Genomic DNA, 14,314 nt, shown 5'->3' with positions numbered 1-14,314 from the left:
AAGATAACTGAACTATGTAAGATCAAGATGGGTAAGATATGACAAGTAGGTGAAAATGACCTATCTCCAGATAACACTAGGCAAACCAAAGGGATATAATAAATTTAGATGAAAAGAATTAATATGTATGGACAAGAATTTAAAAACACAGACAGAAAGAGGGCATACATTTTAAAACTTCTGTGAGTGTTCTATGGTCATTTTAATATTCACTGATATATCTCTGAAAATATTATGAAAGAAGAAATAAAACAAATTTTAGAAAGTGCCAATCACTAAAGTAGAATTAGATAAAGAAGCATAAGACAAAGTTATTATATGCAATTATCTCATGGCAAAACCAAAAAAAAAACCCCTATAAAAATTATAATTTTCAAGTTGATCTAATCTTAGAACCTGCTAATAAGTATATGAGAATATAGAAATGAAGTACACACTTTTAAAAGTATGTTTTATAATTCAAACAGTATAAATAAAGAAGTCTGTTTTAACTAAATCAAACATGAAACATAAAAGGAGGCAACATAACTAACTGTGAGAAAGACTTGGAACCACATTCAAATTTCTATCAAGTCTATAAAATGCCTTTTTCCAACTAAACCAGAAGAGGGAGCATCTTCTTCCCTTTCCAGACAGAGAAAGGGAAGGATCCATGTTAGGAACTATAAATACAAATACCTAAATTAATAAATTGTGTTTTGAGTAGCTTAAAAATAGAAGCCAAATGTTTTAGAACAAGAGCATTATTCATTTTTCTCTGGCTTATTTAAGCGGTTTCTAACGATCACCTTACCAAATCAGCCAAAATGAATTCGTGTTCTTCAAACATATCAGGATGACTGTATCAAGGTCTAAGGTCATATTCTTTTGATATTAAACACTAAAATGCAACCTCTGAGGTAGTTCAGAGAAGATAAAAAATATATACACTGGAGACCTTTTAAAGATAAGAAAAGATAACAAGATACACAACTTCAAATATCTGTGGATTTCTATTACCTATAAGATAAAATGTTGTGGTATTACATGATGGCATAGTTTTTGTTTTATAAAGCATCTCAACTAACAAGGATGGGAAGGCCTGTTTCAAAAACATCTCTTAGTATGTAAAAGGCACATTATTTGCACTTAAAATAAGCTGAGCACCTAGTATTCAGAAAAACTGAGAGGGGTGCCTGGGTGGATCAGTCAGGTGAGCATACAACTCTTGATTTTGGCTCAGGTCATGATCTCCGGGTTGGGAGAGCAAGCCCCTCAACATCAGGCTCCACTCTCAGTGGGAAGTCGGCTTGAGATTCTGCCTCTCTTCCTCTCCCTTTCCCCTCCCCCCACAGCTTGGTCTCTCTCAAATAAATAAATCTTAAAAACAAAACAAAACTGAGCAGCAACATGCTGTGGGAATTCTCAATAAACATGGAAATGTAGAAAATTAATACACAGATAAGAATAAAGTACTTTAAAAGGAAACAAACAAAGGAGATAACTTAGAATTCTGCTATACTTCGAGCAACTTGAACAAGTTTTCTTGGTGGGCGGAGGCGGTGGGCGGGCAGGTGGAACTGTATATCCAGTGAGGCACAGCGTGGAGCAGAAAAGCTGAGTAGACCCCTTCCTCTGATAAGCAGTTTGCCCCTTCTGGAGGATTTTTTTACAACCAGAACAGGAAACTCGGACAGCTGTGGCTGGAACTGAAGGAAGCATTTTATTCATGCCAGATGACGCCAGTGAAGGCTGAAAGCCAGTAGTCAACTGTGGAGCTTAAAAAAAAAAAAAAAAAAAAAAAAAAATTAATGTTTTACTTTTTGCCATGAATTTTAAGTATATATATCCTTTCTTTCTCTTCTAGAACTAGTGTTGAAATCCAAAACTAATTATGTAATATACAATTAAAGCCATTCTAAATGGGCAGAGAACTGCCTAGTTTACTAATCAAGTAGATACTTCATCATACTGGTCAGAATAAATAAACATGATGCATTTACTCAGTTCTGTTTCTTACCAAGAGGACTGCCACTGACTGAAAAGACAGCACTAATTTTCAATTCCCCTTCTTGAGTTTTTTGCTGTTGGCCATGACTATACTCCTTCAAAAAAGAAAATAAATAAATAAATACTTAGAGAAAAGAAGAAATACACTGTATATAAAGAAATCCAGACATTCAACACATTTTCTTTGGCTACATAGCGGGGAGGAAATGTTCATACTACATTACCATTAGTAAGAAATAATAGCAAGCAAACTATAATTGCAATGAGGGTATAATCAGTTTGCATATGCTGAGAAGCAAGAGGTAAAAAGTGAAAGTTAGCCTACAGTCTGTAGCACTACTAGAAATTTAAATTATTTTTGAAAATTCTTATTATTACAGTATTTTAAGTTGCTGTTTATCTATTATAAAAGTAATACACACTATACAAAATTTAGACAAGCAGAAATAAAGAAAAAATTCTACTCAGATTTCCATTACACCAAAACAAACACTGTTATTCTTTTGGTATATTTCTTTCCAGTCTTTTCCCCTCCTGTATTCAGAGGCTTTACTTTTCTATATAGTAGATTCATTAAACTGAATATATCATACTATATTCAGTAATTAAACTGAATATATCATTCTAATAAAATGATTTCTTGATCACTTGAGTCAACTGAACATTTGGCTATTATTACATCCGTGTTTTTTAAGCTGGATTCCAAGACCCTGTGGTCTGCAGATGTATTCTAGGAAGTCTGAGAATTCTGAGAGAATACTTTTTTAAAATGTGTATTTATTTCAATGACTTTTTTGGTGAATGTAAACATTTTTCAGCATGAATAATCACATATAACTGAGTTGTACTACAAGTTTTCAGTGCTGTTATTTGTTTATACAATTATATTATTTCATTGTGAAATCTATAAGTGGCAGGTTTAACTTTTATTTTCACTCATTGTTTATCACGTTGAAACTTGCAAAACCCCAGCTTTTTCTTGGAATTCTCAGACAACTCCAATATAACCTCCTTTTTTGTGGTAAGAGGTATCTGGTGCATTACTCACATTTGAGAAATATTGATAGATAAATGATTTAATAGACATATCAGATTACACAGGGATGAGACTGGGATTAGGTGAGTGAGAAACCTGCCTCAGGCACAAAATTAAGGTACCAAAAATCTCAGTAATCACGATAAATATTTTAATGCATTATTTTTTAAATGTACAATCCATGATGAACAAAACAAGAAAACTTATATAAACAAAGACAGGATCAGTATTACTGATTTTTCCTTTGGCCTCAGTCTCCAATTTAATGGTCGTACATATAACCATAACCCAATGTCAGTCCACTTGTTTCCCAACATTTGGTATAATCAGAAATACCATGATGAACATTTCTGTGAATACTCATACTCTCATACTTAGCATTACATTCTAAAGAAAGGATTTTTGAAGTGAAATTACTAGGTAAAAAGGAACACAGTCAATGTTCTTGATAGACAATGACAGTTTTTTTTAAACTTTTAATTAGATTTACGCTAGCAATTTGTGTAAAAAGCCATTTAAAAGTCTTTCTCCACTGTTGTCTCAATCTGCAATTCTTTTTGTAATATCTACTTACAAAAACAGCATTGCAATGTACCAATATTAACTTTGTGTAGCATGTTATCAACATTTTTTCAATATTTACTTTTTTTAAATTTTTTACGTACTGAAGTTTTCATTTCTATGCCAAAAATCTAATTTTTACTTTTGTGACTCCTTTGATTTCTTATAAAGTTGTAGTCCTTTAAACAAGAGGTCAGCAAACTTTATCTGAAAAGGGCCAGATACTAAATATTTTCAACCCTGGAAGCCATACTACCACATCTACTCAACTGCCCTGGTAGAGCAAAAGTACTCCCAATATGTAAATGAATGAATGCAGCAATGATCCAAAAAAACTTTATTTACAAGAACAGTGTGCAGAAAAACAAAACAAAACAGAAAGAAAGCAGGCTGGATTCGGCGTGCTGCTGAGAATTTGCCAACTCCTAATTTAATCCACCTGGGATTTACTTACTTTGATGTTTAAAGGGCATTTTTTCCCCTTCTCTGAGTAACTACTGAATTCCTCCCATTCACTGTTAACATACCAAATTGTTTAAAAATGTCTTGTGGCAATCTATTCTGCATCATTATCAGCCTAATTTTTTTTTTAAAGGAAACTCTACCCCAACATGGGGCTCAAACTCACGACCCTGAGATCAAGAGTCGCACACTCTACCAACTGAGCCAGCCAGGCGCCCCGTTATCAGCCCAATTTTAGGTATCACACTATCCTAATAAACCTAATTGGGATAGGTCTAACCATTTAATAGTCCACCACTATCAACCTACTTTTTTTAGAACACACGTGTAATGTCTGTGTGCATACATGCCTATTTATTCTTCAAAACATCAGGACCTACTGATATTTTCAGTATTATACCGAAACTCTCTCTTGGTTTAGGAATCACTAATACCTTACATTTTTAAAAAGTCTCTCTATTCTATTAAATTGTCTTTTACCTGACATAAGTACTTTTTTAAAGTTGCTTTGCCAAAGGGAATACTATATATTTTCATATTACCTGAGAAACAATGATTTACAGAAATACTGCTTTTATATAACTAAAATTCAATTACTTCATTAAACTTCCATGAATTCTAATAGATCTTTACTAGTAAACAATGATAATTTTTCTCCCCTTTTCCATTTCTTCTAATTTCTTTAACATGTACCAGGTCAAAAATCCAACAAGTTAAATAATAATGCTGACAGCATTAATTTGTGTTCTTTTAGTAATTATTAACAGGTTTCCATTATTTTACTCTTAAATAATGATTGTTATTGATCTGAAGTAGATATTTCCTTACCATGAGCAAGAGTATCTATTATGAAAAATGAATAGTAAATTACAAGATGTCTTTTTGCATCTACATATCTACCCATATACTATTATTTGACCAGTTGGAAGTTATATATTAAAAGATTTCCTAATACTGACTCATCCTGACATTCCTATGTTACATAGTATATTAAAGAAAATTTCAAGGAAGAAAAAATAATTTTTTAATCTCAGGAAACTCCCCCCAAATTAATACTCATTGGCGTACTTTAATGGTCTCCAGTCAGCTCCTTTTCCCACTGTTTATGACAATTATTCCAAACTTCTGATTTTTCTTTAAGCCTCAAAAGTACATATTACTTCTGTAACATAGTAAAATAAGTACATATCTTAAGTACTCTACTTATACACCCCAGAATGCCTTCAAGGCAGAATCATGTTTATGTCAGTATCCCCCTAATAATGACTAACTTCATAAACCTTTAATTATAAACAATGACTAATAACTTGAGAAGTGAAAATCTGATGACTCAAAGACTTTCAGAAGTAGAAAAGCAGATGTCAAAACAAAACAAAAAAATCCTTTATCAGTAGCTCTACCTTCCCTTTACAATAAAGGAAGACCTGTAGCAGTACCCCAAGACAGTATTTTGGAAATGAAGGACCCAGTACCTTCAGCCAAGTTAATCTGACATACCTAAAGAAAGCCCCAACATTTAATTATTGCATTCCATTTCCTAAAACTATATGACTCATTACTATTGATAATCGATTGGCTTCCCCACCCTAATCCATTTACTTTAACAAGAGATTAAAATTAGCTTTCTATTATGAACAAAAAGAACAAAAAATCTTAACTTAAATGTAGTATTCACTGAATTTCAAACTTTTAGAACCTAGAGAAAAAGGGAAAAGGAAAATGAGGTCTCTGGCTCTTTAAAATTTCTATTTGAAACCTTCTCTAGGCATTTTTAAAAATGAAACAACTTTTATTTATATAAGGATTGTCAGACTAATAATAGTAAGACCTTGATTACGACCCCATAGTGGCTCCTTCCTGGCCACATGGCCTTGAGTAACTAGCTTAACCTTTATGAACTTCAGTTCCCTCATTTATAAATGGAATTAATTATCACCTACTCTGGTCATCTTATGTAAGAAAGATGAAACAGCGTGGTACACATAAAAGCATCTATACCTGTAAAAATATTATAGAAAATATAGTAACATGTGATGGGAATTTGAACAAAGAAATGAAACTGGAAGGCCAAATGGTATTATGTCAATAACAGAGGCAGGAGAATGACAACTGAACCCAGAACACCATAACTGAAGAAATAAACAAGAACAAATGGGTAGAAGTCTTTAAATATATAGGCACACACTTCAGCACTTTAGGTACTTTGGAAAGAAAAGAAAGTATGGAAATCAATGAAATTAACACCAAAATGAATTATGTAAAAAGGAGAATTAGGAAGTGAGCTGAAAACAAAACTACAAGTTAAGCAAAGAGAAAATCCAAAGGAGGTTTGACAAAGGGGGAATGAGCTAAAGCTATGATCTTACTAAATCACGAGAAAAGTTTACTACTAGCGACTGACAGTCAAGAGTAAAAGCGTGACCACAACCATTAAACCTATCAGTATTTTATGAGTTAGGTTAACAGTACTGTTTTAGAGACTATTAAAATAATACATTGGAACTCCCTTTTCCAGTCTATGGGAAGTGAGTAAGAGTGATAACGCACTAGGCAGTACTGAACAGCAAAAAATACAGACTTCCAATGATATGGTAGAGAAATACCTTAAAAGAACAGGACAATGAAGGGAGAGGAAAAGGGGTGGGAAAGAAGGAGGGGGAAGGAAAAATAAGGAAAGAGGGAAAAGAAAAGAAAGACCACGTATCTGTAGTTTAACAGAAGGTCCCCGGAGGGATCTCTAGAAGAATTCTAAAAGGTCTGGTCCCACAGAATTGATGTGGTAATAACAAAAAGGATTTCTCAGAGAAAACCTAGGTTTATTAACCTAGGTTTACTAATATCCTGGGACTGCCTATTATATAGTGTCAGGGTAAAGAATGCCTCTGGATCTTATGCCCAGGACCTACACACACTCCTGCTTGGTTCTGAAGAGTCCAATATCCTGGGACTGCCTATTATATAGTGTCAGGGTAAAGAATGCCTCTGGATCTTATGCCCAGAACCTACACACACTCCTAATTGGTTCTGAAGAGTCCAATATCCTGGGACTGCCTATTATATAGTGTCAGGGTAAAGAATGCCTCTGGATCTTATGCCCAGGACCTACACACACTCCTGCTTGGTTCTGAAGAGTCCAATCAATCAGGTGCTGAGCCTTTGAGGAAGTTCTTTCCTGTAATCATGATGAACTCTCACATTCGTCATTTTATAACACATTAGTACTCTCTGAATAGAATATAAAAATGTAGGTGTTTCTAACAATTCCATCCTATTGGTATTCCCAGACCACTGAATGTTTTTTTAAAAAAGTAATACAAATAATCCTTCCTGATGCACTCTTCCCTGAAGGTTATTTATTTGGTCTTTGCAATAACTGCCTTTCCATCCTAAGGAAAATACCACTGCGTCACAGAGAGAAAGTGATGCCTTTGGATCCCTGCCAGTATTATGATTTCTTATGAATTTCCCATGTTCACATTGGGGCAAGTAAGAGACAGGAAATCTTCCCTATATACAGATATGTTTGTACTCTTCTGAACCATACAGTGCCACATGAACTTTTCCTAGATTACCAGTACATTTCTTTAACCCTAATTCAGATAACCAAGATCTCCATTCTGCCTTCCTATATGTAACTATTTTCATATTCCTACTCCACCATCTTCTTCTGTGTTGCCACCACACTCATAACCATCCAGCTACTACATCTTTATCATCACTATCCTATACAGCTACCTTCCACTGAACACCAAGAAATTCCTGCTTAACTGGGTATCAATCTGATTCATACAAAGTATCTATTCTTCCAACTCCTTACTATAAAACAGTGGATCTCAACAGCAGACAATTTTGCCCCCTACTCCCATGGGACATATGGCAATGTCTGGAGACACTGGAGTGGGGGCGGGGAAGTGTTATTAATATCAAGTAGGTAGAAGCCAAGGATGCTGCTAAAAATACCACAATGCCCAGGACAGCCCCTCACAACAAAGAATTATCTGGCCCCAAATGTCAATAGTGCCAAGGTTGGGAAACTGTGCTTACAGACAACTGAATGAAAATACTTCTTCTACAGATGTCTCACATTCTCAGCCCTCCAAAGAGATATAATGGAAAGATAACCTTTCTCCAGATCAAATGTGATTTCAGAGAAATAACTAACTCATGCTACCTTTACTTCTCAGCCTCTAAATTAATGCCATCTGTGTAAAACATAGACACTCTCAAATAATTGCTGACTTTGTGTACTCATCGCTCAGTCCCCTTCATATACTCCAAAATGATTACGGCACCTAACATAATTTTTTTCTTCTATTCTAGCTACTGTAGCATCATTAACTACATAGATATCTTCACTGATTTCAGGACTTCAGTTATAGGATCTCTGAAACTTTTACCTCCAGAGCAGTCTTGAAATAGCAGAACTTGATTCTCCTGATTAATTACAAGTATGAAATTTGGAATCCCATTTCACCCACCAAAGCCTCCTTTACCTTCTATCCACTGATCAAATTAACTGGTTCTTCAACAACTCTTTCAAAGATAACCTATCCATTAATTCCTCCCCCACAACCCTTAAATCCATATAGAGTTTGTACTTCATTAGCAATAACTGCAAAAGGCTTATTACTACTTTGTATAAACTCAATCACAACAAAAACTCATAAACAACCATAAATCTTCAACCATGCCTGCTTATCACCTTCAAATCCTTGAAGATTCACTTTCTCTAGTCCTGCACTGAAACTGCAAAAATCACACAACAGTGGTATTAAAGAACAAAGTGGATTAAAAGCCTAAATTACTACTCAGGAAAAGTTTCATATAATTCTTAATTCCTTAGCATTAGTCTCACAAGATAATTCAAATTACCTCAACTTTCATTAAAAGTCTCCTCTCACACTGTCAACAAACTACTTCACTTCTTAATCAGGAACTTCCTCTCTCAAATGAGTAATTCATGTGTGGAACAAAAAAGAAAGGGGAAAGTAAAGGTGAAATGTTTACTTGAGCATTGTCAGGTTCATCTTTTATTTTGTCTAGTAGTCCCTGCTGTGGTGCCATTGCTTTGTCATACTCATCATCCAAAGGTTCTTCTTTAATTCTAATATTTGATGCAAAGGAATTTCCCAGTTCCGAACCAATGGATTCTTTATTGGCAAATGGATAGCTGGAATCCTAAAACACAATATAAAGGATTAATAAATATTCAGATTTAAAAATTATTCCTCTTCAGGTTCAACACCCAAAGATAAGCTCATTGGAAATGAAGAACTCTATGGATATTCCTTAGAGTCCCTATGCCTAAAAGTAAATGTGATCTATCTAAATATCAAATACAATAAAGAAGCTAGGATCTGAAGCTTCTTAGAACACCTTCAAAGATGTCCTTACCAAATAATAAAGCAAATTTTTTTAAAAACCAGTGCTCTACCTAACACATATAGTTACAGTTTAGAAAATGACATAAAGAAAACTTTGACACTTGCCACAGTTACAGCAATCTACATACACACTGAAAACTTACCCTAAAGTTTGTTTCTGGGGTTTGTGGTAAATGGGTATGTAATGTTTCTTCAACTTGATTAGCTATTGAAGGAAAAAAAAAACAAAACAAACACATGTATATGAATAACCAATCTTATAAAGAGTGACCTAAAAAGCTGTCATTTGATAATCACCTCTCTTGTCCAATAAAGATGCTTATTAGAATGAAATGGGTCCCCCAAATACCCAAAAGATAGCTTCACTCAAAAGCCTGGCCCCACCTTATTTTTAGCCTCATCTTACACTTTCCTTGTTCAAACCTAAATAAAATGTTACTTTAATCACTATGCTCTGAAAACTACTTGTGTTTGTTCTTGTCCATTTCTGCTAATATTATTTCAAGGCCCCGCTATCTATCTTAATCCCTATACAGTCTTCCAGATTCTCCTCAGTTCAAAATCCACCTGTCCTCTATAAATCTTCACTGACCAGAGTTAAAAAATCAGCTTTTTTCTAAGAATACCTAAAGCACTGTTTCAATTCTTTGAAAGAAATCTTGTAAAAAAAATCTTCTGCCATTGTCTTTAATTATAAATTAAATCTTATGCTATTCAACTGGTCACTGATGCTTCTACTACTTGATTTACCCCTTCTACTACTAGACATTGTGTTCCTTGAGGATAAATACCCTCATAATTTATCCCCTGTAGGAATATCAAATATATATATTGAGTAATAAATAGTAAAAAATATACTATACCCTTTACAGCCTGGTACATAATAGATACGTAAATTAATTGTTCTTTTTTAATGATACTAATTTGTTCTTTCTACGATATGTTCCCAGCATTGTCAGAAAAAATGTAAGGATTGTTATATTATACCTTGCTTTCCTTTACATCTATTAAACATTTGTTAATATTACTATTTTCCCTACACCAGGTTAGGCCCCAAGAATACAAAGATGAATAAGACACAATCTGGTTCTCAATAAACTCCTAGGCTAGTAAGTAAGGCAAAACAAATACAGAAGTATAATACTGTAAGGACTACAAATAATGAAGTATAAACAAAATGCTATGGAAATACAGATAAATAATTCATTCTTCATGTAGAGAGGTTAGGGATGACTACAGAGTAGAAGAGGTTTTTGACTTAGGTACTATTGGATAGACGTACTCTTACAGGCATATATACAAAGAAAGAAAAGGACATACAGACAAATGGAATAGCAGGGCGAAAAGAAGGCAGAGAAATAGGAAAATATGTGACATATTCAAGAATGGAATTGGAGCTACAGTATAGGGTACACTGGGCAAAGAGGCTCAAGAGAGGGCCTCGAGAAACTTCTAAAACATACAATAGAAATGTTATCAAGTAGAAAAACCCTCCCTAAGTTGGACTAATCTGTGGGACAGCAGTTTGAATTAGTGCTTACAGCACAAAGAAGTTAAATCCAACTTCAGGTTCCAATGTTCAACCAAAGAAAATGAACAGGTGACTTGAGTATCTTGCCTTCTCATCAAAATATTGCAACCAGGGAAGGGAGAAATGAGGTTTAGAGCTATTTTTCAATCATTTTTACCATTACCAAAAGTTACTGGGAGAAATTCAGTCACTCTGCAAAGAACAAGGATAAAAGAAAAATGACAAGCTTACAATGAATTTAACTGTTCATATTTCGCTTAGCATCACAAGTAATAAAAGTTATACTATTATCAGTACGTCATTATTTATTGTGTTTTATGGCTCTATTCCAACAATTATTACCTGCTTTATCAAAAAAACTGCTTTTCAACCTTGAATCCAACTCTTTATGGGGTTTATCCAACCGTTTTTCACGTTCATGATAAGTTAGGTCTCTATTTTTCTCCTTTCCAGAAAATGTCTCTTTGCTGTTTTCTCTTACTAGACTAAAATCTTTCCGTATTGACTTAAAGACAGAAACCTGATCAAACTGTTTAGGAAAGTCTTTTTTTAATTTATTTTGAATTTGTATTTCATTTTCATTGTCTGATTCATGCTGTGTGACTCTTCTCTCTACTTCCAAGCTATCATCAGTATGAATTGAAGAAACAAGATTGTCCTTTGAACTAAAATCCTGTTCATCCTCATTGTCACTACCAACGACTGGAATTCCTGCAAGATCCCCAGAGTTCAAAAAATAATCATCTTCATCCAGCAATGAATTTTCAGATCCTGTTTGATTCGGCATTCCATAAGACATGCTGTCAAGGGTAGGAGTTAAGTTGTGGTCTATATCTTCAGACATTTCTGTATCCATGATACCACCACCTTAAAAAGTAAAATACTGTTTAGACAAACGATAGTGCTAAAGATGACCACATTTATAAGGTCTGTCTGGTACTTAACCAAATACATAATTTTTCTTTTCAAACAAAATATAAGAAAAATAACAGCACAGTATTCATTTAGTACTTTGATACAGGTGTGACAGATACAACTACCCTAATGTGACAGAAAAGGAAACAGGGACCTAAAACTCGATAAGCTATATTGGGTCAGAAAGGAGGCAATACCAAAAAAAAAAAAAAAAAAAAAAAAGAGAGAGAGAGAGAGAGGGAGAGAGCAAGAGAACCAACTTCAAAATCAGACATATCTGTGTTAGAATCATAGTGTGATCACTAAAAATCTTTTATGTGATCCTGAGAAGTAAACTCTCAGGTTTATCTATCAAACAGTATAATACTCACCTTAGAGATTAATTTGTGGTGAGGATTAATGATAGTATTATAAAAGGCCTTTTAACACAGTGACTGGTACACAGAAGGAACGGCAAAGTGATAGTTTTAATTATTATAGTGATTATTCTGGGGAAGTGAGATTAGAACCCAGGTCTCTGGTATTAAAGTCTCACTGTCTCTGGTTTAACTCTAATAAAGACAGCAGGTAATGTTTACAACAGTAAATATTTAAACATAGAGAATAAAATTTATCCAAGCCAGAATTTAAAAACTATTTACTGTTTGAAACTACATGTTCACATCTCTCCCATTCCAAAATAAAACTAAAAAATCTCCCAGCCCTTATTCAGCTCTCCTTCACAGTCAATCCTCTAGAAAAAAAGTCTACACTGGTTTGTTTTTACTTCATCTCCCAGTCATTAATCCTTTGAACTTAATGCAACTTTGGTCCCAACTTTGCACTGGAACTGCTCTCATTAAGATCTTCAGTGATTTCCTAATGATCAAATCCAATTGATTTTTTTCAATTGCATTTGGCATATGCCTCCTGGAATAAAGGCCTTTAGTTTCTATGACACTATACTTCGTCCTATCTAACTAGTCTATTAATTTATTTCATACTACCTCTTCCTCTGTTGTTGCCCTCAATATGCCAGCTGTCTTCTCATTTTATACACTCGGAACTGATTAATTTACCCCCGTAGCTTTCACCTTTGCTGTGAACTTCCTAAGCACTTTAGCTTACACCTTTCCTCCAAGATTCAGATCTCTACATTCACCTAGCTCCTCTAAACCCCAGGGATCTCCAACTTAGTACTTCTAAAACCAAGCTCATCATGTTCCCATTCCAAGCATACTCTTCCTATATTTCTGTCACTTAATTAACAGCATCACCAAGACAGCAGTTTGCTTATGAAAAGAGAATCAGTCCAATTCTCCTTCCCTCTGGACAAATTCTATCAACTGCACTACTTAATATCTCTCCAATCTTCTCCACATGGCACTACTCCAATGCTCAACATCTCTTACTGTGGACATCTACATGAACATATAGGAAGCAACCATATTCTTGCCTTCAACAACACTTTATCCTTAGGACCAGACCACATAGCACATGCTCAGTAACGGTTCATGATGAAAGAATATGCATTTCATATGGCCAGCAGCTTAATCCAAATTTTATTAGTATATGAGAAGTCAATAGTAAAAAGTAATATTGCAAGCAACTTTCAAAATCACTACAATTAAATGTAGTGGTACTGGGAGAAAAGGGTACCACTTGGAAAAAGTGGATCCTTAACTGCTCTCAAAATAATTTCCAGAGGTATTTAATGTTTAAACATAAAAAATCAGGGCGCCTGGGTGACTAAGAAGGTTAAGCATCTGCCTTCAGCTCAGGTTATGATCGCAGGGTCCTGGGATCAAGTTCCGCACTGGGTTTCCCTGCTCATCAGGATGTCTGCTTCTCCCTCTCCTTCTGCCCCACCCCCCACTAGTGCACTCTCACAAGTGCACTCGCACTCTCTCTCTCTTGCTCTCTAATAAATAAAATCTTGAAAAAACATTAAAAATAAAATACTGACATAAAAAATGGAAAAATTATTTTAAGTCTTAAACTAAGGAAAAGTCTTTCTAAAAATGACACATAATCTAGAATAAAAGACTAATTTATTGGGGCGCCTGGGTGGCTCAATGGGTCAAGCCTCTGCCTTTGGCTCAGGTCATGATCTCAGGGTCCTGGGATCAAACCCTGCGTTGGGCTCTCTGCTCAGCAGGAAGCGTGCTTCCCCCCCCCCCGGCCCTTTGCCTGCCTCTCTGCCTACTTGTGATCTCTCTGTCAAATAAATAAATAAGATCTTAAAAAAAACCAACTAATTTATTGAGTAAAACAATTAACAGATCAAATGTGACTAAAAAATTCCTAGCGGTCCCTGGGTAGCTAGCTCAGTCAGCTGAGCATCCAACTCTTGATTTTGAGTCATGATCTCAGGGTCATGGGATCAAATTCCAAGTCAAGCTCCACACTCTGCTTCTCGCTCTCCTTCTCCCTCTGCCCCTCCTTCCACTCATGCAC

The 14,314-nt window shown here is 34.9% G+C and overlaps 1 protein-coding gene across 12 annotated transcripts in view; it reads right to left on the bottom strand.

Moving 5' to 3' along the window:
* The window catches only part of ZMYM4 (zinc finger MYM-type containing 4), a 150,097-nt gene that overhangs the window by 50,830 nt on the left and 84,953 nt on the right, over positions 1–14,314 (bottom strand). For 10 of the 12 annotated variants that reach the window (XM_032877203.1, XM_032877204.1, XM_032877207.1 and 7 more), the window contains 5 exons: positions 11,306–11,830; positions 9,576–9,637; positions 9,056–9,226; positions 2,000–2,084; positions 1,502–1,757 (listed from right to left, as the gene is read on the bottom strand). In XM_032877203.1, the coding sequence (XP_032733094.1) occupies positions 1,502–1,757; positions 2,000–2,084; positions 9,056–9,226; positions 9,576–9,637; positions 11,306–11,830 (1,099 nt within the window). Of the gene's footprint in view, positions 1–1,501; positions 1,758–1,999; positions 2,085–9,055; positions 9,227–9,575; positions 9,638–10,973; positions 11,156–11,305; positions 11,831–14,314 lie in introns of those variants that run through there. The other 2 variants (XM_032877213.1, XM_032877215.1) reach the window with 2 other exon arrangements.

Source organism: Lontra canadensis, unplaced genomic scaffold, assembly GCF_010015895.1.
Source record: "Lontra canadensis isolate GAN:19392208 unplaced genomic scaffold, GSC_riverotter_1.0 scaffold60, whole genome shotgun sequence".
In the NCBI taxonomy this organism is placed as follows: domain Eukaryota; kingdom Metazoa; phylum Chordata; class Mammalia; order Carnivora; family Mustelidae; genus Lontra; species Lontra canadensis.
This window is presented reverse-complemented; position numbering and strand designations above follow the sequence as displayed.